Raw genomic sequence first — 24,125 nt, 5'->3', positions numbered from 1 at the left:
GCAACACACGTTGGCTATATTCAAACAGTATCGAATCCGCGTCTTACTCCCAAAAAGCAAACACAGCTCACGTCTGTTTCGAAGCATTCTAGAAAACATGGCCCCGCAACTCGCTTGGATCGGCCTCGGTAACATGGGCAGGGCAAGTCTAGCCGACTACGTTTATTCACAATGTCACTAATCAGCACAGGGCATGTAAGTTAACGCAATTGAAGATTATTGGCGCTATCACAGGGTTTTGCTGTTGAATGTTCAAGAGTGGTGGAACCATGGTCACTGCTGAGTCGTTGAAAATACACTAACCAAACACCCACCACCAGGTGCAAGAACCTCGTGGAGAAAGGTGACCTTGACAAGCCTCTGATTCTCTACAACCGTACCAAAGCCCGTGCGGAGGACCTCTCGCAGAAGCTCGGCACTTCCAAGACCAAGGTTGTCGACAATGTCAATGATGCCGTCAAGACTGCCGACATGGTCTTCATGTGTCTTGGTGATGATGCCTCAGTCAACACCATGGTGGATACCATACTGCAAGAAGATGTAAAAGGCAAAGTCATTGTAGACTGCTCAACAGTACACCCAGACACAACCAACAGCCTGGAGCAGCGCATCACCGAGCACGGTGGAGAATTCGTCGGCATGCCTGGTACGTAAGCCCATGAACGTACCAAGACCATGACTCCACCGCGATCCAGACTAACAATCATGTTGCGCACAAGTCTTCGGCGCCCCAGCCATGGCAGAAAACGGCCAGCTAATCTGCGTCGTAGCGGGCAAAAAGGCCGCTTGTGACAAGGTAACTCCCTACACAACAGGCGTAATGGGCCGCACCACCATCGACTACTCGTCCCAGCCCGCCGGCAACGCCACGCTTCTGAAGGTGATCGGCAACACCTTTATCCTAAACATGGTCTCGCAGCTCTCCGAAGGCCACGTTCTAGCTGAGAAATCCGGGCTGGGTGTCGATAACCTGCATACGTTTGTCTCGGCCTTGTTCCCTGGCCCCTACACGGCGTACTCGCAGCGCTTGCTGGCCGGCGACTACTATCAGCGCGATGAACCGCTCTTCCACGTGGATCTCGCACGAAAAGATGCGCGCCACGCTATGGCGATTGCGCAAAGTAGCGGCGCGGGGGATAGCATGAAGATGCTTGCGCTTGCGCAGGCACGGCTGGACGTCGTGAAGAGCGAGTTGGGGGATAAGGGCGATATACCGAGTATATACGGTGCGGTGCGCAAGGAAAGTGGGTTGGATTTTAAAAACAAAGATTAAATCACCATCAACGTACAATGCCTACCATTGTCACAAACTCCATACATACTACCAGCTACACTCACTCGTCTTTGTCCTTGTCCTCCTCCTCCTCTAAACCCCGTCTTCACATCTTCGTATACCCCCCCACCTACCCTCCATCTGACTGTCGATAAACCTACCGCTACCAACCTCCCCACCGCCCCCATCGGGAGCTTTTTACCACTGTCCCCTCACGAAACAGCGGGCATACATACCCAAAGAACCCCTCCAACAGCTGACCTTGATCCACCCCCCCCACCACGACGGTGCCCAATCCTGCTGCATTTCGGGGGCTACTCAACCGAAAAGCTACAAGCCCCCCATGTTAGCATCGGCGTAGTTGCATCCCCCACAAACGTCATCAAACGGCGCTAACCCACTTAGCGCCGCGATCCCCAGACTTACCCCAGCTTTTTTTTTGTGTGCCTTGGTCATGCTTTGCCGTTTGCCTTTGCATGGGTGTCAAATGGCTGGGGAGCTGGGGGTATGGGCGAATCGCTTGGCTTTTCGACGGGTTTCTTTCTAGGTTTGGTTGTTTGCTTGTGCTTGGCGGGGGTGTGGATTGATCCCGATAATTTTGCCGCACGGCGGCGCGGTAGGTGGTGACATGAGGAGAGAGATGAGGGGGACCCTGCAGTGTCTATCACTCTCTTTTGATCGACGGGTTTCTTTCTTACTTTTCCTTTATTCTTCTTCTTCTTCTTCTTCTTCTTCTCTCCTCTCTTCTTTTCCTTCTCTTACTTTTTGGAGATTGGAGGTATAAAAGGAGAAGAAGATAGTATATTTATACATATACACGAGTTTACTTTGAGGTAAACCTTATCGTAAGCGCGCAAGCAATCATGGGTTTTCTCCGACGTCCCAGACTACGGAATCGCGATGATCAGCGCACGCGGGCGGCGGAGCTCACGCTGAGAGAGAGTATTGGGCCATTGTGTCTTGTTACGATTTTGTTTTTTCTATGGGTGAGTTATTCTTTTCCTGCTCGACATTGCACCAAAAGCGGTGATGATAAGTACTGACGAGTTGGGTCTTACTAGGGCTTCTCGTATGGTCTCATTGATACGCTGAACAAGCACTTTCAAAACACGCTGGGAATTACGCGGTCGCGCTCGTCGGGACTGCAAGCTGCGTACTTTGGTGCGTATCCGCTTGCGTCGCTGGGACATGCGAATTGGATCTTGCGACACTGGGGGTACAAGGCTACGTTCATCTGGGGTCTGACGCTGTTTGGCATCGGAGCTCTGCTTGCATGGCCGTGCTTGGTGTACCGCTCGTTTGGCGGCTTTTGTGCGGCCACTTTTGTGATTGGAAATGGACTTGGATCGCTGGAGACGGCGGCGAACCCGTATCTTGCAGGTATGTTTTTGGTGGGGTGGTATAGTGGCAAATTGGAAGAGGTACTGATGTCTCGTAGTTTGTGGACCGCCAAAGTACTCGGAAATCAGAATCAACATTGCGCAGGCATTCAACGGTATTGGAACCGTCGTTGCGCCCGTACTGGCCTCGTATGTCTTTTTCGACAACGTAGGAACGGACCAAAAGTCATTGGAGAATGTGCAATGGACATATCTGGGCATTGCATGCTTTGTCTTTGCACTGGCAGTCGTGTATTACTTTACCGACATTCCAGAGATTACTGGTAGGCTTCACATGACGTGCAAATTGGGATTGATGGCTAACAAGAATCAGATGCCGACATGGCCTTTCAGGCTGAGAGCGCGAATGCTGGCACCGACGTTGAGCCGTTCCGCAAGCAGTACCGTCTCTTCCACGCGACGTTTGCTCAATTCTGCTACACTGGCGCACAGGTTGCCATTGCCGGCGCATTCATCAACTACGTTACTGAAACGCGCGTGAAGAATGGAATAGTGACAAGCAATGCTACAGCATCACGATTTCTCGCGGGCGCGCAAGGATGCTTTACGGCTGGTCGGTTTACGGGCAGCGCAATCATGAAGGTGACGAAGCCGCGATGGGTATTTCTTACCTTTATGACCATGTGCATCATCTTCATTATTCCCGCCATCACGGAGCGAGGCGACACGGGCATGAGCATGCTGTATGTTGTGCTCTTCTTCGAGAGTATCATTTTCCCGACCATTGTGGCGCTGGGCATGCGTGGACTGGGCAAGTATTCGAAGCGAGGATCGGGCTTCATTGTGGGGGGTGTTGCTGGCGGCGCTGTGGTGCCGCCTCTGCTCTTTGCAGCCAGCGACTCACGGGGCAAGCCGAGGCCGCTTGAGGGGTATGCGCCAACTGCGACTGCCATGACGGTGCCGCTGGCCTTTTTCGTGGCCGCATCGACGTACGCCTTCTGCGTCAACTTTGTGCCGGCGTACAGGAACGTCGTCGACTCCTTCTCGGCAGCCGAGATTGGCATCACCAACGCGCATGCCAATGATCCGGAGAACCAGATTGTGCACGGTGACAAGGCCGTGTCGCCGGACCATACCGAGCACGTTGATGGCGAGAAGAAGGCATAGGTGGTGGGTGCTGGGAGCTGTGGTGGCTGTGCATAAGTAACGGGGACGTGACAGGGGTGTGGACGTGTCGCGAGAGTGAGGTGAGGATGGTGTTTATAGTAGAGTAGTACATATCACGATGAAACAATCGAGTCATGACTGCGTGAAACGGGTCAGAATGGTGCGAGTGCTTGCTGACATGACGGGACCAGGGGGGGAGGCGGGGAGGATGGAGGGTGATGGAGGACAGTTGCAGGGCCTCAAAGGCAGCGCGGCCCCGCAACCACCAGGCGGCCCCGCGTACTCTACAGCAGCACGACGACGGCGGCGGCCATGGCAGCCATGATGCGATTGGCGGCGACGGCTGGGCGAGGCTGGCGCGTACAGCATTGTTGCAGGTATGCGTATGCGGCAATGGGTTGGTTTGTTGCAAGGGCAGCATAGCCTCAATTTAGAGCCTGTCAGCAGCGGCCGGGCTGGCCGTCTTTGTTCGCATGCATGCAGGTGGGAGGGTGAAGACGGAGAGGTGGATGTGCATGGTTTGGGCCGCGGGTGGTGGTGGTGGTGGTGGTGGTGGTGGTGGTGGTGGTGGTCGTCGTCGTCATAACCACAAGCAAAAGACGGGGAGTCGATGCGCGTGCATGTGTACATGTGTGTCTGGCTGAGTATCGAGCAGGCTGGTGGTGGAGATGGGTGCTTGGGTATTTGGTGGTGAGAGTATTGGCTCGTATACTGCTACGTAACCAAGTCCACGGCCATGTGGTGCGTATGCGTAGGACGAGCCCGGGGCGGCGGGCACGGGCAACTGCAGGTGCCGAGCAGCCGTGCGTGTGCCTGACAAGAGAGCGAGAGCGAGAGGCAGAGGGCGAGACCAAGACTGACAGGCACAAGTCTCCAAACCTCCAATTCTCCCACAGCCCACGCCCTCTGCGTCGCATCGCAATCGCCGCCCCAAGCCAGCACGAAGAATGCGGTCGTCATGGACAGGAGGGCCCTCTTCTTCCCGTGGTAAGCGCGACGCATCTCGACTGCTTCACTACCCACGTACGTCCATAGATGGTACTGACCAAGCACACAGCGGCCTCGTCCTAGCATCCGCCTACCTGACCACCCCAGCCCCCGTCGACTACTCCTTTGCCCTCGACAAGCCGCTGCACACCACCGCCCTCGTCCTGCTTCTCACCGGCCTTGCCCTCGTCGTCGTCGAAGCCTGGTCCTCCCGCCGCCGCCCTCATCATCACCAGCACCAGCCCTTGTCAGCCACCACCTATGTCGCATTCGCCCTCAACAACGTCCAGACCAGACACCCTGGCGAGGAGATCTGGACAGAGGCCGGACTCCATGCCCCCCGCAGACCATGGGGCCTGAGGGCTGTCGGCGCTCTGCTGGCTGTGCTACTCCTCGCCATATGCGGTCGCATCGCCATATTCTACCGCGTCACCACGCACGTCGAGTGCACCGGCCCTTCTCCTTTGGTGCGCACCTCCTTCCCTTTCCTCTCCAACCTCCCCCCCATGCTAAACCAGCCCAGGCATTTCTCCCCCTCGTCGTCGCTCTCTACCACAGCCTGCGCCATCCCAGTCTGCGCCAGTACCCCGCCTGGAGTGCTGACACCCGCATGCGCTCACCTCTCGACCGTGTCTTTGGCTTCGTCTTCAACGGCTCCACGCGCTACATTATTCCCTCGCTCCTGTTCGCCATCAGCACCTTCCTTGTCAGCATCAAGTCGACTACCCTGCGCTCCTCGTACATCTGCCCCATTGCAAACGCCGATGCCACGGCCGTTCCTTCGCTGCAGTTCGTCGGTTTTTTGCTAGACTGCCTCATCCTTCAGGTCCTCTACCGCCTCGTCGATGATGGCGTCTCAGAGCCCGACGATTGGTCTATCCTCCTCCAAGACGGCACCTCCAACCATGTCCTGGTTGGAATGACTTTTATTGTAGGCCGCGTCTCACAAATCTCCACCACCCCATTTGCTAACCATATCAGGCCTCCTCCCTCGTTCTTGTTGTTGCCGGCATTGTCATCTACCCCACAATGCCCGAGCATCGCGAGTGGATGCTTTCGTTTTCTTCCGACTATCTCCTTGGTCTTTTGCGTTTATCGTTGATGATACCCTTTACGACGTTATGTTTTGTAAAATCTGTACGTCCTCATCTTCCCCCCTTCTCCCCGCTTTGAACCCCTGCTCACCCCACACAGGCTCGATTGTATGGCGTTATGAGCTCGGTGCTCACTGTTGCATTTTCTTCTGCATATATTGGCGTTCTTCGTGCACTCGGGACCGGCGTGTCCCATGCGTTCCCACCAAAGTCCACGGTTGGACTAGTCTTGTGTTTTACATTGCTTACCATTGCACTCATCCTTCACCTCCTAACAGATACCAACATCGAAACCCGCATTCGGTCAAAGGTCGCATTTCGTCTTGGCAGAAACCAATCAGCCACGTTCATTGTCCTACTCATCGCCTTCTCCATAGGCGTTGTCGTATACCGCCGACAAGGTCCCCTGCTCGAACACCCAATCACTACGCTAATCGACATAGCTTCGGTGCAACACGACAAGTGGGCTTCGCAGGCACATCGGAGTAACTCATTGGCCGAGGCTGTAGTACATTACCGCCAACGCTACAATCGTGACCCACCACCCAATTTTGATAAGTGGTACAGTTTTGCCGTCAACCGGAATTCAATCGTAATTGACGACTACGACAACATCGAGCAGGACTTGGCGCCCTTTTCCTCCTTCAATCCTGACGACTTGCGCTTGCGCACGGCGACTGTCTTGGCTACCCGTCAAGCCGTGGGTGGGATCCGCATAAGAGATGGAAACGTAGAGGTTTTTGAAAATGTCGAAGAAGCGTATCGAGAGACCATGGACAGCGTGGCTGCCATGATCCAGAAGTTTGCCGAGTTTCTTCCAGATATGGATCTGGCTATAAACCTGCAGGATGAGAGTCGTGTGGCGGTTCCCTATGAGCGACTGCAGGACGCGCTGGATAATCCCCAGCCTTACCCTGTGTCTGATGCGACTCGCTCAGCCAAAGGCTTCAGTGCGGACCGCGCAGATAAATGGCTACACATCAACCGCGTTAGGACCGATCCACACTTTTTCGAAAATGCTCAAACAAAGCCTGTATTCGAAACGTATGGCTCCATCGCCTGTTCGCCTGACTCACGAGCCCGAAAAGAGCGCCATTGGAACACGAAAACATTTTGTCATACCTGCACGCAAGACCATTCGGTTGGTGCTTTTGTGTCCAATTGGACTCTGTCGGCTGATCCCTGCCACCAGCCTGATCTTGCCAATCTCCACGGCATGCACCTTAGCCCGTCGAACCTGATGGGCACTCACGACATTGTCCCCATATTCAGTCAAAGCCGTGCTCCTGGGTTTGTCGACATTCGGTACCCATCGCCCCGGTATTATGCAGACGAGAACAAGTACGGATTCGACGAAAAGTCACCTGACCCCCACTTTGCAGACAAGTTGGATGTGCTTTTCTGGCGCGGCACGACTACTGAAGGTGCGACTACGTACGGAACCTGGAAAGGCATGCTTCGCCAGCGACTTGTACATCTTTTGAACAATGAAACCTCGCGACAACCCATTCTTTTGCCAAAGACTGACCACAGCGGTCATTTCGAGTACATGCTCAAACGCACAAACGACATCAAGCGGCTTCTCGAAACCAAGACTGATGTACGTCTGGTTGGCCCAATTGCCCGTTGTGCCGGCTTAGACTGCATCGATCAGACGCGTGAGTTTGGATTCGCGGACCCCATCGACCTTCAGCAACACTGGCGCTACCGCTATCTCTTCGACACAGACGGCGCCGCCTTCTCGACCCGCTTCATTCCCTTTCTCCAATCAAACTCAGTCGTCTTCAAAGCTGCCCTCTTTCGCGAATGGTACGAGGGCCGTCTCACCGCCTGGAAGCATTTTGTCCCCGTCGATATTCGTCTGCACGACTTGTTTTCCAGCCTTGCGTACTTTGGTGGTTATGGCGTCGAGGAACGCAACAAACGCATGATGGAAGGGCATATCAAGGCTGCCGAGAAGATTGCACGAGATGGCAAGGTGTGGACAGAGAAGGTGCTTAGGAAAGAGGACATGGAGATTTACATGTTTCGTCTCTTGCTTGAGTGGGGTAGGCTGACGGATGATGCGAGAACTGAGGTGGGGTTTCGAATGGATAAGGGGCGGAGAAGTGAAGAGAGGGAAGTGCAAGAATTGTGAAGTGAAAGTCCAACTGACACTTCTTTGTTATAAAGGCGTTTCTATGGGCGGGATGGATAAGCATTGCACGGCGTTTTTTCTTCTTCTCCTTATCCTTTTGTTTTTTCCATATTTTCCATCTAGACTTTGCAAAATCCATACAATGTCTATTTTTTTTTTGCTCTCTACCGCAAAAATATTTCATAACACTACTACAATACCAACAACAAACAAATATCCTCAGCACCTCACTCTCCTCTTATGACTTGGACTATCCATCCAACTACCCCCATACCCTCCCTCTTCTCCCTCCTCATCATCATCCTGATCCACATCCCTCAAATCAATCCCCGTAACACCATCGGGGTCATCATCATCCTCGCCACCACCAGGACTCCAAACAGGGCTCGTCGCAATCAACGGTCTCGACTTGAACACGCGGTCATAATCCACCTCGTCGCTAAACAGTTGTTCCGTAGGCGTACGTTCAAGACCCGGGCTTTCCTCTCCGGCATCTACTGGTTCCACGCTGCCTTGGCGCAGCATTTCAGCAGAGGACTGGCGATTCCGCGGCGGGGTATCGAATTGGTTTACGGGGTACAGACTCTGGCGGCCGCCGCTGGATTTGCGTTGTGGCTTTGACGGTTTGGGGCGGGGCACAGATTGCGATGCTACCATGCTCAGACGAGTGCGCTCAAGGAGGTCCGCGGCGGCGGGGTTGACGTGGTTGGCGGGGAGAGGGGGTGGTGCCATGGAGGGTAAGCGAAGGGGGGATTCGAGTGCGTTTTCAGACGAGTTTGTGCGGGACATGGTTAGGCGAGTGCGTTCGAGGAGGGAGAGGGACATGCGGGGTTGGGGTTTCTTGACGGGGGATGGGGTGGCGTTGCCGATTGAGTTTATGATTTGATCGGCCATTGCTTCGTCGGGGTCTAGGATGGGGGGTTCGAAAGTTGGGACTGGGGGTTCAGATGGGTAGTCTGACAGTACGTTTGAGGCACGCTCATTTGGCGAGGGCGAGGCTTGCTGGACTGTGAGAGTCACGGTGGCTTCGGGACTCTCGGCCTTAGGTGTTCCCTTCTTACGAGGTGGTGTAGGTGGCGGAGACTTTCGTATCGGCGACCCAGCATGACGAGCTGCCGGTGGTGAGCTACGAAGCGCAGAAGCTTGGCCAACTAGAGTTGCCTCTGAATCAATTGGTGTAGACGCCGCTGCCACGTGGTGTGAGGGCTTCGGCAGTATAGGCACTTTCTGCAGAGAATTGGGTCTTGCAAGATGTTTAGGTTTTGGTGGGACTACTGGGCTAGTCGGTGACGCAGGTACCGGCTCAGGCAGGGTCGGTTTTCTCTTCGGGATCGGCGATTGGACTTCTTTTGCGGGTGAGGCACGTCGTCGCGGTAGGATAGTGGATACAGGACCTGCTCGAATCTTCCCGGCATGTTGCAATTCCACATCCATATCAGACAGGATGTCGCGATATTCGACTCGCATTGCTGGCCGTTTAATTGCCGTTTGCTCCACTGTCTGCTTCGAAGGCGGCAGCTGGTATTGGGAATGGGCGTCAAACTTGAGTTCTTTGATCGGCGCCACACGCTTTAAATTGACTCGGTTCTCTTTTCCAGAGGCATCATTCTGCAACTCTTCATGAAAGTCCTTCCATTTCTGCAGCCGCTCCTGCTGCTCCTGCACTCTTGATTGAAGATTCTCCAGCAATCCGGTCTCTGGTGCGACATCCTCGAGCTTTCGTCCTTTCTCCACCATGTACCAGACCTTATCAAACCGGGTATTGAGGAAAGCATCTCCTGTATGAGTTTCCTCTCCATGGAGCATGACATTGAGCCACTTCTGATTCCCTATCCAGTTGTCTTTGAGCTGCCTCTTGACAGCATCTGCCTCCTTCTGCGACACAACAGGCTTCTGTGCGCGAGGACTATCTTTGCACTTTTGTATACGGCGATTGATATCTTCTGCCTTCTTATCCAGCATTGCTTCAAACTCCATGTACTTTCTTCTCTTTTCTTCCTTCTTCTTCAACACGTTGACTAGTGCTGCGCGGTGCGCAATTGCCAATGGAAGCAGTGACTGTTGCTGGTCGATTGGAAGCATTGGTGCTGTTGCTAGTCTTCTTGCAACTGCCTCATCCCGACCTCCTCCATCCCGCGCTGCAAGCACCTTCTTCAGGGTGACATTTGAAAATATAGCAAGGATTTCGTAAAACTTGTCGCCCTTGCACTCATCCAGCATCGTCTTCCTGAGAACAGACTCCCTCCCCAGTACACCATTCTTCTTCAACTCGTTCAAGCATCGGAAGAGCGCGGCGCGGAGGTTCAGCGACTGAAGTGGTTCGAGGGGTGGAAAGAACGGCTGTAGCTTCTGTGATCATGTCAGATGCAGAATCTACATGCACAACCAGTCCAAGTATACCTGCGCTGTCTCGCTGGGATCCCAGATCTCAAACAAGCGGAACAGTGCCCATTCGATTCCAGCGATCCTCTGCCGCTGATCCGCATTCTTGGCCGAGAAGGTTTGCACAGTAATGTCTGGCCAGTCGTCTCGCAAGTCAAAGTCTAGCAATCGCAAGTTGGTCACAAAGAGCCTGATATCAGACGCTGGCATGGGGTTCAATTGCTGCGGTTTCGCATTGTTTGCTTTGACAGATACGGTCCGCACGTGGCCGCTGGTCGTGGTAGCCGTGGTGGTCGTAGAGGAAGCCGAGGTAGTGCGAGACATGCTTGCAGTCGCAAAAGAGACATGCGCGCAACCGGGACCTGGAAGAGAGAAAGAGAGTGAGTTGCCAGTGCTGGTTGATGATGTGTAAGTATGCATGCGTTGGTGTTGCGGTGTGACGGGCCCTGCACTGTTTGCCAAGCCGGGCCCTATCGATAGTCGCGTTCGCGCTTTGCTGATCCCGGTTTGACCCTTGTTCATTGTCGACCGCTTTCTCGTCACTGGCCAAACGCTTTGTCTCGGCTCCCCCCACGCATCATACATATATATCTTGTGTCTCTATAGAGGTATCACAACCTGAGTCAGTAGAATCAGTACATCGCAACTATGACCGTCGACGAATCAACTCAGACCAATGGTGTCCCCGAGCCCAGCGCCGGCAAACTCGAAGCAAAGGATGCGCAAAAGCAACAGTGGACAGTTGAGAGCGGTATGTCATGAATTAAGCAATGGCTCGTCCGTATGCGAAACCTCTCTTTTCCCTTTGATTGTATCACTATTAAGACTGCCCTGCTAACCTGTCCCTGCAGTACTCGCAGACATCAAACCCCGCAACGCCGAACACACTGACTCGCCCGTTCCCTTCTTCCACCTACTCGAGCGCCTCAAGACAACAAAGCGAGCGGGCTGGCGCCGCTTCGGCATCTCAGACTGCGAGTCCATCGCCGACCACATGTACCGCATGAGCATCCTCACCATGATGGCTCCCTCGTCTCTCAGCTCCAAACTCGACATCCTAAAGTGTTGTCGCATGGCCGTCATCCACGACATGGCCGAGTCGCTCGTCGGTGACATCACACCCGTCGACGACGTCAGCAAGGAGGAGAAGAGCCGCAGGGAGACAGAGACTATGGATTACATCTGCACCAACCTACTAGGAAAATTCAATGGCGGCATGAACGGACAGGATGTCCGCGCAATCTGGCAAGAGTATGAGGACAGCAAGACGCCAGAGTCGCACTTTGTCCATGACGTCGACAAGATTGAACTCTTGGTCCAGATGGTCGAGTATGAGCGCAAGTATCAATGTGAAAAGGATTTGGGCGAGTTCACGTGGGTCGCAGGACGCATCCAGAGTGATGAAGTCATGGCCTGGGCAAAGCAAATATTCCGCGAGAGGAAACAGATGTGGAAGGAAGCAGGCAAGACGCCTACATGGAGGGCAAACACAGAGCCTGAAGATTAAGAGAAGAAGAAAGAAGAAGAAAGAAAACCCAGCATGGCGGGAGCATCTTTTACAGGGAAGTTTATGAATGTGAGCACACAGTGGGAGTAAAGGAATAGACGGAGTATGGTGGTAGAACTTTGTTATCACATCAACGAAAAAAATTAAATATTTAACATTTTGGAATAACCCCAACTTCTGAAAAAGGTATATACATCAAGGACTCGACAAACTAACCAGTCGTCTCTTCTTCGTCTCCTTCGCCACGGGCGTCGAAATCCCCGGCGACAATCTCATCCCATCTCCCACCACGCTTCCGCTCCCCGCACCCATGTAATCCCATCCTACTGCACCACCACCACCCCAACTCTCCGGCCTCGCATACTCACCCTCTCTAATCTCCGCTCCACTCCTCCTTCCATGCCAGTAGCACAAGCCCTGACTGGGCCCCACATACTTGTCGTGCAGCGGGCATAAGGGGCTATTAGGAAGATGCTCAGGAACCAACCACTCGAATTTCCTGCGCTCCTCTTCCTCCTGGCGTGCCAGCGCAGCCACAGTGTACGAGTCGCGCAAATCAGCGTTGTCTTCGTGGTTGACGCGGTACCAGCCGTCGTGGCCAAGCATGGGTGAGTTGGCAGCGAGCGAGGGGCTGAGTGGGGGTTTTATGCCTAGGAAGCCGTGGGTGCTGTGGGTACGGTGGTGGTTATGGTTGGCTGTTTTTTCAAATATGGAACGGGAATGGAGGCCATTACGAAGGGGACCTTCTGGGCCTTCGTCGTCTTCGTCGTCTTCTTTTGTGGCAATGCCGGTGGATAGACTCATTAAGAGGGCGTCAGAGTCCCAGTAGCCTTCCGAACCGGAGAGGGGTTTTTTGCGGGTGCCTTTTGCACTGCCACTTTGGAAGTCGAAGAGGAAATCTGCTAATTTGCCTTTGACTTCGCCGTTGATGTCGTACAGGGGTGGTATTGGCACGCGACTTAAACCGGGTGGGGTGAATGCGGGTGGAACTGGGATATGTGCCAGCGACGGCGATGGGTATTGGCCTTTCTTATCGTGGCTTGTAGGATCACTCGAGCTTGCCTTTTTGTTTGACAGTTCTAGGGCGGCTTGATCGAAAAGGCGATTTGAGCGTTTGAAAAGATTCATGGATACCCGACGTTTGGAAGGTTCTGTTCCAAAAGCCGGGGCTGCATCCTCACTAGAAGTCATGTATCTCTCTCTCCACCGACGAATTCGGGATTTCATCGAATCTTGGGCCACCTGTTGTAAATCTGTTGTGGTGCGGGCTTGCATTGTTTCATCAGCCAGCGTCAACTCTTCAACAGGCACCTGAGCTACATCTAAATCGCTTGTATTTGTACCATTTCTTGACCTCTTTGGGAGTGGAAGACTTATGCAATGCCGGTGTCTCACCTTCGCTGGCAGCCGTTCGTGTGTTGGTGGCTGCAAGGAGTCCAGTACGTCGTTACCAGGCAAAAGTCCCTTGCCACGGTGGTTGTCATTGTTCAACGTTGTGATATTATCGCCCATGTCATCTTCTTCTTCGATTGGCGATGACTTGGCCCTCCGGTCCGATTCCCATCTTGGCTGCTCGTTGCGAATCCATGGTGTTTTAGGACTGTGTGAACGAGGAGCAGCCAGATTGCCTGCCATGTCGACCGGATAACGGCTACGAGCTGGCAGATCTGGTACATTTTTCGGCATCGATAAATCGAGGTCGACTTTCCGGCGGGCCCGAAGCCCGCTGCTTGCTGGTGGTTGCGTGTTTGCCGGTGTAGCGGGCTTTTCGACCCCTCTTGATGGCTCGTCAATCACAACGGTCAAGTTCGAGAACTTCTCATTGCCACTGTTTGGATTAACAGACGGTTGGTGGGCGAAAAATAGGCTGCCCTCTTTTTTTTGTAGCTTTGAAATGACATCTTCTCTTGACTCTAGCCTTTGCTTATCTTCTTTGTGCTGTAGAGGGTACAGTATCCTAAAGTCTGGTACATGTCTTGTCATTCCCTTTGCAAAAGCCATGATCGAAGACCTACGATGGTCTTGAGCATTGTAGTCGCTCTCGTTGCTGGAGAAGGACTCGACTAGGCCAATGGCGGTTGGCCCGGCCGATTCCATACTGTCAACATGGCGAAGTTTATTGTTTTGAATGTCGTTAGCATCATCAATATGAGTTGGTCTCATGATCTCTTCAAAGGATGGAGGCGACCTTGGTCGCTCGGGCTCTGTTGTCATTGCGTGCTGACTGTGCCTGTGGTGTCCGGTATGTGGTTGTTGACCCCAGCTGAAGCCTTCGCGCCTGGCGTCGTGCCTTGAGGCAGCACCACCGTCCTGTCCCGATGTTTCTGTTGCCAGGGTCTGGTCGGCATGCTCTTGCAATGTGGAGTAGTGCCTGGCGGGAGCTTTGCGCCAGATTTGCAGTGATGAATCTTGGGCGTCGCTGGCAGGCGAAGCATCCTGACCGGGGCTGTCTGGAGTAGTAGCCGAGTATGCCGCAGTGATGTCGGGTGCGTGGGGTTTAGGTATAGGCGCCGATAACATCGGCGGGCTAGCAACTGCTGCCTGCGTCGAGGAGAGAGTTGGCGCGTCGGCACCAGGTCAGTCGTGCATCCAGGTAGTTTACTAACAATCTGCTGCTTGGGAGCTTATCAATAGGTGTACCGCGAAAGAGGGTGTAATGGAGATAGGTGGCGGGTCATAGTAAAAAACAGCATGCTGCTATGGCCATGGATGTTCATCAATACGCATCTTGGTTTGCCGTATGGGGAAGGAGAAACAGGCGACAAGAGATCTTAACAGGGAAGCGGCCAGTCATGCCGGGCTGGTGCATACCCAACTTCCCAACCGGGCCACTAGTGCCCCAAACTAGACTCCACTAACACCATCCCTATGCCCACACATACAAACAACTATCCAAACAAGCAATTCAAACCGTGTGCCCTGGGTATCGTATCAAGCCATGTCTCGTTACACGTGATACTCTGCTCTCGCCTTATCCTGACGACCCGGACGTTGCCTGTACCACGCTCGTGCCGTCAACAAAGCGCGTGCGGAAAATGCGATTCGCATTCTGGAACATGCCGTCCTTCAGACTGACGACAATGAACTGCGAGCCCTTGAACCTGGTCTTGAACAGGCGGCCAATGTTTTGTGTATGCGACAGATCGAGCGCAGCGTCAACCTCGTCCAGAATGTACATTGGCGCAGGCTTGAACTGCAGAAGGGCCATGATAAGCGAGAGCGCAATGAGAGACCTAAGCCATGTCAGTGTACTTCGGGTAAGCGCAACAATCCCATGCTTACCTTTGACCACCACTCAGCTCGGTCAAGGACTGTTTCCACACCTTGCCAAGCATCACCTTGACCTCCAGTCCGTCCGAAATCGTCTTGCCTTCGGGAGGATCAAGCTTCGCAAAACTACCAGGCAAGAGCTCGTTGAAGATTTGTCCAAAGTCGCGGTTGACAATCGACCATGTCTTGTGCAACGCCTCTTTCTTGTACTCGTCCAGCTTGACAATGGTTTCTTCAATCTTGGACTTGTCTCGAACCACCGTCGACATGTTCTTCTTGAGACTGGCTTCCTTCTTCTCCACGCTGTCAATCATGGCCATGACTTTGGGGTTGATCTTGTTCTTCTTTTGTTGGAACCGCTCTTCCAGCGACTTGCGCCGGGCCTTTGCGTCCGACATGTTTACTCCCTTGAAGTCGTACACTGTGCCAGGCCGACCGAAAAGCTCTGAATCATTGGCAATGAATTCGTACTCCTTCTCAAGTGCTTTAATGTGGCCCTCTGCACCTTCTTGTTCCTTGTGGAATCTTTCAATCTCGTGACCCAACTTTTGTTGCTCAAGGCCGCCTTCCGTTATAGCCGAGTTCTTTGAACGGATCGCGTCTTCGAGCGAGCGGAGCTCCTCATCGAAGCCAGTCAACTTTGCTTGCTCATCACTTAACTGAGCCGCGGCTAGGTCATGTGCATCCTGTCAGAGTTAGTACTGTTACCAATGTAGGGTTGAGAGTATTACCTTGACACGAGATTGCTCAGCCAGCAATTCGTCGAGTTCCTCTTGCTGTGACTTTAAGTTTGTCTGGACCTCTTCGAGCTGCTCCTGAGCGGCTGCAAGATCACTTCCACACTGCTCAGAATCTACCATGGCTTCACGCATCTGGGTCTGGAGAGGTTTAATAGAGGCGTTATTTTTCGCCAAAGCCTTCTTCAGCTTCTCCAGGGAAGACTGTAGCTCCGCAAGCTTACTGTCTTTGTTGTTGCTGAACTCGCTCATGTCACGCTCGATCCGCTTCGCATCTTTGTTGGCCTCATCTTGTCGGGTTTTGGCCGCCTTGATATCTTCTTTGAGCTGAGCAATGGTCTGCTTCATTTCCTCGACAGCTTGTATGATCTATTGAATGATTAGTAGATTGACTAGAGATGGAACAAAAAGCCATCACATACTGATGAAGATGCGTTGCTGCCAATCTGCTCCTCGGTAAGTTTGATCTCGTGCCTCTTCAGGTCAAGTTCCTGCTTTGACTTGCGAGCAGCATCCAACTTTTTCTTCTCCTTTGCCATGGTGGCTTGCAAGGATTGAAGCTGAGCTTCCTGAGACCTCAGTTCTGTTGTGATTTGATTGAGCTTTTGCAAGGTGATGAGAACTCCACTAGACTGGGGCGCGCTACCACCAGACAACACACCAGCGGGGTCATAAGTGTCGCCTTGAAGTGTTACACTCTTCATACGTACAGCGGGATCGAATGTTACGCGCTTAGCGGTTTCCGCATCTTCGCAAACAAGGGTAGAGCCAAAGACGTATTCCATTGCGGCAGTGACCTCATCGTCGTACCCGATCAATGACAGTGCCAAGTCGACTTTGCCTGGCGCAATCTTCTGAGCTGCTCCAATCTTCTCTGCTGATGCTTTGAAAGCTGCAATCTTATTCAAAGGAATAATTGTGACTCGCTTCTTGAGCCTGCCGTTCTCGAGAAGCTGCTTACCGGTAGCGGCAGAGTCGACGACGACGTTGTACAGCCGGCCTCCAGCGCAAATCTCTAGAGCAGTGCCCGCTCGGGTATGCTCCTTTTCCAACGTGAAGAGCTGAGCAACAAGACCCTTGACGCGAGACCTATCAAAGTTCGGTGATGGGTCGCTGTAACTAAAGTCAATATTGGCAACCTGCCGCCTCATCGCGTCCGCCTGCTGCCTGAGTTCACGGATGCGTGCCTGGAGATGTGATTCTTGCTGATACATGCTTGCCTCTTGGCCCTCGTTGTAGCCTAACTTCGCTAAGTCTGCCTCGAGCCTTGTAGCCTGTGACTTGAGGGCTTCAAGATCTTTGAGCAGTCCAGAGTTCTGTTCTCTTGCCTTTTTAGCCTTCGGTTCATCCTCCTTGATCTGCTTCTCGAGATGCGATATCCTTAGCTTGCTTTGTTCCTGCTCTGTCGCCGCTGCACTCGCTCGGTTTCTGGCATCTTGTAATTGACCTTGGTAACCACCCTCTTGGCCTTCTTTCGATGCCACTCCGGTTTGCAGAGTCTGGAGGAGTTCTTCCTTCTGCTCAACTTCCTCCGTTTGCTTTGCTAGCTCTGCATGGGCTGTTTGATATTTTTCTTGTGCCTTTTGATAGGCTTGCTTCTTCTCTTGCAGCAGTTTCTCAAGCTCTTTCACGCTCTTCTTAACACTCTTTTCACGCTCAACTTCTTCGGCCATGCTAGTCTTCTTAAGCTCCAGGTTCGTGGTCAGACGGACGATCTCGTGAGAATGTGCCTTGACTTCCTCTTCCAGTGCTTGGAACTTTCCACCTTTTCGGAGTTCCTTTTCCCTTGTTGCCTTTGTCTGCTTGATGTCTTCTTGGAGATGTTCGATCTCCTTCTTCATACGCACAGTTGATTCTTCAAGGTCCTTTGCTCGCTGCTTCTTCGCCTCGAGATCTTCCGCTGATTGTTGCAGTCTCTCATTGTATCGCAGATAGTCGTGTGCTACGACAAGTTTTGTGAGACGCTCGAGCTCGCTCTGTGTTTGCTGAAATTCCAAAAAGGCCCTCTTTTCCGTCCGTAGTTTTTCCAGCTTTGGGTCAATTTCGTCGCGCAGCAGCTCGGCAATCTCCTGAACTTTCATCTCCTTCTTTGCCATGGTCTTGTAGGCCTTGTCTCGCCTATCCTCAAACATGCGTGTTCCCGCAGCCTCCTCAAGCATAGCCAAGATTTCCTTTGCCTTCATGTTCAGCACCTGCATAACCTTTCCTTGTGCAATCATAAAGTTGGGATTGTTGATATTGAGCTGCACAGACTGGAATAGGTTCTGTATGCTCTGCTGCTGCGCGCGGTGTCCATTGATGAGGTATTTGCTCGCTCCGCCCAGCACAATCTGTCGTGTCACCGATATCTGCGCATGTTCCTCAAAGCCGACCGGGCTCTTTGTCTTGTCACGGTTGTCGAATACGATGGTAACGCTCGCTTTGGTCACTCCGGCTTGACCACGCTTGTAGATGAGATCCTGAAGCCTTATTAGCATTTCGCTATGTTCCACTGCCTTGTTCTGCCTACCTGCAAGTTTTGCGCTCGCACAACGCTCAGATTGTTGATACCAAGCACAAAGCATATTGAATCAAGAATGTTTGATTTTCCTGATCCGTTGAGTCCTGTAATTGAATTGAAACTCTCGTCCCTGACTACGGTGAGCACTGTGTTCCTCTCATAGCGGGGGAGTAAACACACCAGCCCGAGATGACTGTGCGGACAGCGTACGACTTGTAGCCCTGAGATTATATTAGATGTGATCGCATGAACATAGAGTATGTACTGACATCAATGACAAGTTCTATGATCCTCATGATGGCTGCATGTGCTGGTGTTAGTTGCTCGATGTTTGTTGTGTTTCGCGTGTAAACGGCACTCGGGAGCCAGGGTTCTCCTAAAGAGGTTAGCTCCAGCCTGCTCGCGCTATCCCCGCTCTCACGTGGTAGCGTGAGAAACCACGCGTCAGCTCCGTCAGTACTAGGAAAGGCTCTGGTGAGTCGCGACGTCACTGGTTACACAGATTCGAACATTGACTCAAGGCCGTCAACTTCGTAGATTACTACTGCATGCAAAGGAAGGAAATGCGGGCCCTTCCGCTGTGTACAAAACGCTATCATCGCTAACCAATGCAAAAACAACCCAAGTGTCGTACAATTGCTAACTACCGCGCCCGCCCTAGCAGGTACTCCGGCTCAGCCTCTACTGCTTCACTTGATTCCGTGCATGCAGTCTTCGAGCAACTCTTTCTCCTCGGCAATGCCTCTGCTGACTCCCTTGACTGGATACTCGCCACAGCTTTCCAGTCGAAGGCGTTTGCGTCCTTGTCCTCAGGTGGCGGCAATGGAGCAGTCCTTGGGGCACCTCCAACCTCCAGATCGATATCTTCATTCTTTTGGGCGGGAACATCGAAGTTGAAGTTGCCCATCATCTTTGAACCATACGACCCAAATTTGCTTGGACGATGGCCAGTCACTGTTCCTTCGTGGTAATATGAGGCTTTGCGGTTGGTGCCGTACTGTGGGAACAAATGCCGGAAGAGACACTTTGTCGCGGGCGCACACGCTGTCATTATGTGTACAGCCGGCTCAGCGATACTGATCACAATCCCGATATCCCATGTGCGGTCTTTGTTAGTAGGCGCGAAGCGGTAATAGTACACAATGAACCGCCCAACGGAGACTCCTGTCGCGATCCATCCTAGGCTCATAACAAACACCACCAGGACCTTGGTACGTCGGTGCATCTGGAGATTCCACACCATGATAGTGGGAATTGGCATAATGATAAGATCCATGAAGATTGAAAGACCACAGGACACCAGGACAAAAGTACGGGCGTCGATGCATGTACCGCCTGGTATGACAGTTCCGTTCGGACCAACCTTGTCCATTGCAGGCCGAGACCAGGCATAGGGGTTTGGGGTGCATTGGGTTAAGTTGACGATGGTCGATCCTATGGAGTAGACAATGTTGAGCCAGGTGACAATATGCAACGGATATCGTACTCGCCGACGAGTGTCTTTCATCCGGAAGAGAAAAACGATGATTGAAGCTCTGATCAATCCCATGACTGAAACTTTATTAGCAAAGATGCTACAGATACAGACCCGGAGAAGTACATACGTGGATGATACAGCATCTGGACTGAAAAGTTCCAGTGTAGAGCGACGAGTTGCTCATGGACAGACTTCTTGGGCAGGTCATATACGTGGTAACCTGTACCACTCAAAACGATGTAAACCCATGTTGCAATTGTATCTGCGATGAAAATCACAGCTGCGATGAGGATGAGATAGTCGTCCCAACAGAAGTTTCGTCCAAGGTACCGGGACCACACCCTCAGAAAGACCGTCAAGGAAGCGATAATTGTAAAAGTACAGACTATTGCGAGGGCGGCAGGCTGTCGGTTTTCGATCATTCTGGAGGCGATCGTCGCCCGCGGCGCACGACGAAGAAAGTCCCAAGGGTCAGACCTGCTGAGTTGTTGACAATGTAGGAGGCACCGCCCAGCTTGATGATCTAGAAGCCGGGAGTTCTCTGGTGTGCGAAGATCGTTGGCCCTAGACAGATGATCACAGTTGCGAAGCGAGTGTGGAGTATTGGCGCGATTCGACGGGCTTTCGGGGGGGACGAAGCGGAGAGGATGAACGGTCTTGGTCCACTCAGAAAGAACCAATGCACCTCCGACGGGTACCTTTGATGTTGTTGCCCTACAGGTGGATGGCTCAGCACACGCGAGAGGTCGCACAGCCAGTGCCTTAGGAGCAGAGATTTGAAAGGATTCACCCACAGACAACTCGTCAGCGCGGTTGGAGACCAAACCGGACATGCCGCTGCTCTAGACTCTGAATCCGGTATAACAACCCGTCCAAGCACCTGAGACGTTGGTCGACATCGACACTGGCCCTCATGCGCGAAACCACCGCGGAAGCCGTCTGTCTTCCGCCTGTGTAGTTTGCTGCCGCTTTACCATAACAAGTGCTAGTGTCGCATGAAGTTAAGAACGACTCGTTTCGGACCGAATTCGGGCTGACATGTCCAGCCGTCCAGTGAACTCTGGTTCTGGCCGCTGGCGCAAGGCAGGACAAGGCTCGAGTACGAAAACTGCCGCGCACGACTACATATCCGCGAGTCAACAGCTTGGTATGCCCATGTTTGTGAAAAAAAATGTGACGTCGATCACTGAGACTAGCTTTCTTATGCCTGCGTGTGGCGTAAGGGGAGCATTTCTATTTGCCTAGTTTATTGTCCGATACGGGGACTGAGCCAGCTACTCAGGATGTCTACGTACTTGCACACATCGTACAACACGTCGCTCGATATCTGGGCATGTATGAGAAAGGAAGAAGCTGGTAATCGTGGACTTCGTTTTGGTAGGGATCACGGTGAAACATAATAGACAACGAAAAGGGTGAGGCTTAAGAAGGGAACGGGAATGTTTGTCGATCATGACTCTCTACCACGGCGCTAGCAGCGCACTAGCTCAAACGCAATGCCGACCCCGGACGATGAGACCCACTTCTATTCAGAGGATACATGGTACCTGAATAGCACGTGGCTGTCCACTGGCGCCCGTCTTGCGTATTTTCACATATTTTGGCTAAGGGGTCAGGGGTCCATTACACTGCAGAGGCCTAGACCCAACTCCGACGATGCATGCCCGTGTCTATGAAGAAACACAAATTTTGCCACATGGTCGTACGCAATACAATCACGGTGTGCGCGGATAGGCTGTGAGTCGATGGATCAATTCCAGCCCCATGCCATCCATCCCGGCTGCCCCAGCTGTCAACGGGTCTTTCTGTGCAAGATCAGCAGTCACATTCAATGCAACCGCATTAGCCCCCGTCGTGCCAAGGGACGGCATGCTCAATGTTGCCTCCTAGATTGAGTCAGTCAGTAAGATGAGCAGAACGGCCGTCCTCTTGATTGATGGTCGTCCTACTGCGTAACGGTCCGTAGCTCGCCAGCTCTCGCAAGCACCAGGGGAAAGGTAAGCAATCGCAAAAGACAATAGTACGAACAAACTTTCTGATGAGCATTCAGATCAGCATATATTCAGACTGTGGCCGATCCCTTACCGGAACTTGTCCTCTCGGTCTGACTCAAAGGCCTGGAACCAAGACGCAAAACCGTTGAGACTATGGCTGTAACGTTATGGCTCACAGCTTTGGCCGCCGCGTCAGCAGCTGCCTCTCCACATGTTTCTGCAAAAGTTGAGTCCAATGTGTTCAAGGCAGAAGTTGATCTGCAGGGTCTCTCTCCTACAGTCAAGGCTCTCTTTCTTCCACGCTCATCTGGCATCACTCCCCCCAAGAACTCGACTTCCAGGTGCAAAGTCTACCCTGGAGACCCTGAGTGGCCCTCAGACGAAGCCTGGTCCCAGCTAAGCAAACTCACTGGCGACCGCGTCATCACTGCGCCTACTCCTCGAGCTGCAGTCTGCTACCCAGGCGAAGACTACAATGCTGCAGAATGCTCCAAGTACACTGTTACAGAATGGCAGAAATCCTACCTCCATATGGTTGATCCAATCGAGATGATGTCCCCAGTAGCACAGGGCATGACATGTACCATCCCAGCCCTCTTCGACTCCCATGGCTGCACTCGAGGTGGCTTTCCCATGTACGTCGTCAACGCTACTGAACCCAAGCACGTCCAGCTTGCCGTCAACTTTGCAAGGAACACGGGCGTTCGACTAGTCATCAAGAACACCGGCCATGATTTTCTCGGAAAGAGTGGTGGCAAAGATTCCCTCAGCATCTGGACGCATAACATGAAGGACATTGAGTACATTGAGGAGTATGTTGACTCAAAACTCAACTACTCGGGCCCTGCGTTCAAGAGCGGTGCTGGTGTCCAGGCTTTTGAACTCTACAAGGCTGCTTCTGAAAAGGGCAGAGTCGTTGTCGGCGGAGAAGGCGAGACAGTCGGCATCATGGGAGGCTACATCCAGGGAGGAGGCCATTCACCCCTAACACCTCTTTATGGCACTGCTGCTGACAGCGTCCTCTCGATGGAAGTCGTCACTGCGGATGGCGAATTCGTCGTCGCAAACTCGACCTCCCATACTGACCTTTTCTGGGCCCTCCGTGGCGGCGGCGGCAGCACCTTTGGCGTCGTCACCTCTGTAACTGTAAAAGCACACCCAGACCTCCAAGTCACCGCCTCCCGTTTCGGCTTCAAGTCCAGCGACACTGGCGTCGAGACCTTCTGGGCCGCTATCCGCGCCTACGTCGACTCCTTCATCGCAAACGCCGACGCAAGCACCTATACCTACTGGGTTCTCATCCCCACCAACGGCACCTTCTCCTTCTCCTTCTCCCCCTTCTTCGCTCCCGGAAAGTCCCTCGAAGAAGCAACCGCCCTGCTCCAACCCTGGTTCACAGAGCTCGACAACCTAGGCATCAAGTACGACCCAAACATCACCCACTTTGACAACTTCTACTCCGCCTGGCGCTCCTCCTTCCCGCTAGAAGCAGTCCAGAAGCCCAACGTAGCAACCGCCTCGCGCCTCTTTCCCCGCGCAAACTTTGAGACGGCAGAGAAGCGCCAGGAGTTCTACGAGAATATCCGTCGCTCCTCGGAAAACAACCGTGTTCAGGTGCACTTCAACATGCAAGCCAAGGACCCCTACAACACGGACAACGCGGTGAACTCGCACTGGCGGCCCCTCACCTCCTTTAGCATGCAATCGGTGCGCTGGCCTCTGAACAGCACCGCCGAGCAAATCCTCAAGATCCGAAAGGACTTTCAGCAGGGTGACATGCAGGCTTGGAGGGACATTAGTCCTGGCGCGGGTTCGTATCTTGCTGAGGCGGATCGCTTGGAGCCAGATTTCGGAGAGGCATTTTTCGGGGAGAAATATCCAAGGTTGTTGGAGCTTAAAGAGAAGTTGGATCCTGAGGATGTCTTTTTTGCGACGACCGGGGTGGGAAGTGAGCGATGGAGAGTGGAGAGCGTTGATGGACTGCCGAATGAGAATGGAAAGTTGTGTCGGGTTGATGTGTAAAAAGAAGGTTTGTAGGTGATGGGGTGGTGTATATGGGTTCTTTTTTCTTCTTATACATATTTGGCATTGTGCCTTCTTTATTTCCTTGAGTAGATTGGCCATTTATTTGAGGCCTTGTCGCTCATTGTAGTGTACTTGAACGGAGATCAAAATTGCATCCGTGGACTCGAAAAGACATCAGCACTTTCGATTTGAAAAAATTCAAACAGGTTCTGAACATTCACCAACTCTTCTCCGA

The 24,125-nt window shown here is 52.8% G+C and overlaps 6 protein-coding genes across 6 annotated transcripts; 3 read left to right on the top strand and 3 right to left on the bottom strand.

Moving 5' to 3' along the window:
• Nucleotides 1-97: 97 nt before the first annotated feature.
• PSV08DRAFT_409441 (glycosyltransferase family 90 protein) lies at nucleotides 98-8,273 on the top strand (the record flags this gene model as incomplete). Its single annotated transcript, XM_066093825.1, has 10 exons — nucleotides 98-160; nucleotides 328-646; nucleotides 720-1,231; nucleotides 2,335-2,653; nucleotides 2,712-2,936; nucleotides 2,987-3,734; nucleotides 4,838-5,234; nucleotides 5,291-5,698; nucleotides 5,749-5,904; nucleotides 5,962-8,273. The coding sequence occupies 10 exons, from the start codon at nucleotides 98-100 to the stop codon at nucleotides 7,996-7,998; spliced, it is 5,184 nt and encodes a 1,727-aa protein (XP_065949217.1). The 3' UTR covers nucleotides 7,999-8,273.
• Nucleotides 8,233-10,788, bottom strand: PSV08DRAFT_201591 (HAUS augmin-like complex subunit 6 N-terminus-domain-containing protein; the record flags this gene model as incomplete). Its single annotated transcript, XM_014226031.2, has 3 exons — nucleotides 10,399-10,788; nucleotides 8,537-10,347; nucleotides 8,233-8,476 (listed from the first exon to the last, which is right to left on the bottom strand). Coding segments are annotated over exons 1-3 (2,361 nt in total), but the record flags the coding sequence as incomplete, so codon positions are not given.
• Nucleotides 10,789-10,956: 168 nt separating this feature from the next.
• Nucleotides 10,957-12,050, top strand: PSV08DRAFT_294171 (HD domain-containing protein). Its single transcript, XM_014226030.2, has 2 exons — nucleotides 10,957-11,131; nucleotides 11,232-12,050. The coding sequence occupies exons 1-2, from the start codon at nucleotides 11,029-11,031 to the stop codon at nucleotides 11,885-11,887; spliced, it is 759 nt and encodes a 252-aa protein (XP_014081505.1). The 5' UTR covers nucleotides 10,957-11,028; the 3' UTR covers nucleotides 11,888-12,050.
• Nucleotides 12,015-14,407, bottom strand: PSV08DRAFT_222321 (uncharacterized protein; the record flags this gene model as incomplete). The annotated part of the gene is made up of 1 exon (XM_014226029.1): nucleotides 12,015-14,407. One exon carries the CDS (start codon nucleotides 14,405-14,407, stop codon nucleotides 12,083-12,085), a length of 2,325 nt encoding a protein of 774 aa, XP_014081504.1. The 3' UTR covers nucleotides 12,015-12,082.
• Nucleotides 14,408-14,590: 183 nt separating this feature from the next.
• On the bottom strand, nucleotides 14,591-20,329 carry PSV08DRAFT_389680 (RecF/RecN/SMC N terminal domain-containing protein). Its single transcript, XM_066093499.1, has 8 exons — nucleotides 19,999-20,329; nucleotides 19,039-19,945; nucleotides 18,575-18,606; nucleotides 18,404-18,528; nucleotides 16,317-18,353; nucleotides 15,889-16,263; nucleotides 15,170-15,843; nucleotides 14,591-15,120 (listed from the first exon to the last, which is right to left on the bottom strand). Exons 1-8 carry the CDS (start codon nucleotides 20,291-20,293, stop codon nucleotides 14,859-14,861), a joined length of 4,707 nt encoding a protein of 1,568 aa, XP_065949216.1. The 5' UTR covers nucleotides 20,294-20,329; the 3' UTR covers nucleotides 14,591-14,858.
• Nucleotides 20,330-21,614: 1,285 nt separating this feature from the next.
• Nucleotides 21,615-24,114, top strand: PSV08DRAFT_222315 (uncharacterized protein). Its single transcript, XM_014226027.2, has 2 exons — nucleotides 21,615-21,868; nucleotides 21,922-24,114. The coding sequence occupies exon 2, from the start codon at nucleotides 22,019-22,021 to the stop codon at nucleotides 23,885-23,887; it is 1,869 nt and encodes a 622-aa protein (XP_014081502.1). The 5' UTR covers nucleotides 21,615-21,868; nucleotides 21,922-22,018; the 3' UTR covers nucleotides 23,888-24,114.
• Nucleotides 24,115-24,125: the final 11 nt, after the last annotated feature.

This window comes from Bipolaris maydis (genome assembly GCF_028858645.1).
Source record: "Bipolaris maydis strain C4 unplaced genomic scaffold PSV08scaffold_6, whole genome shotgun sequence".
Classification (NCBI taxonomy): domain Eukaryota; kingdom Fungi; phylum Ascomycota; class Dothideomycetes; order Pleosporales; family Pleosporaceae; genus Bipolaris; species Bipolaris maydis.
Note: the sequence above shows the minus strand (reverse complement) of the source record. Positions and strands in the feature narration are given on the sequence as shown.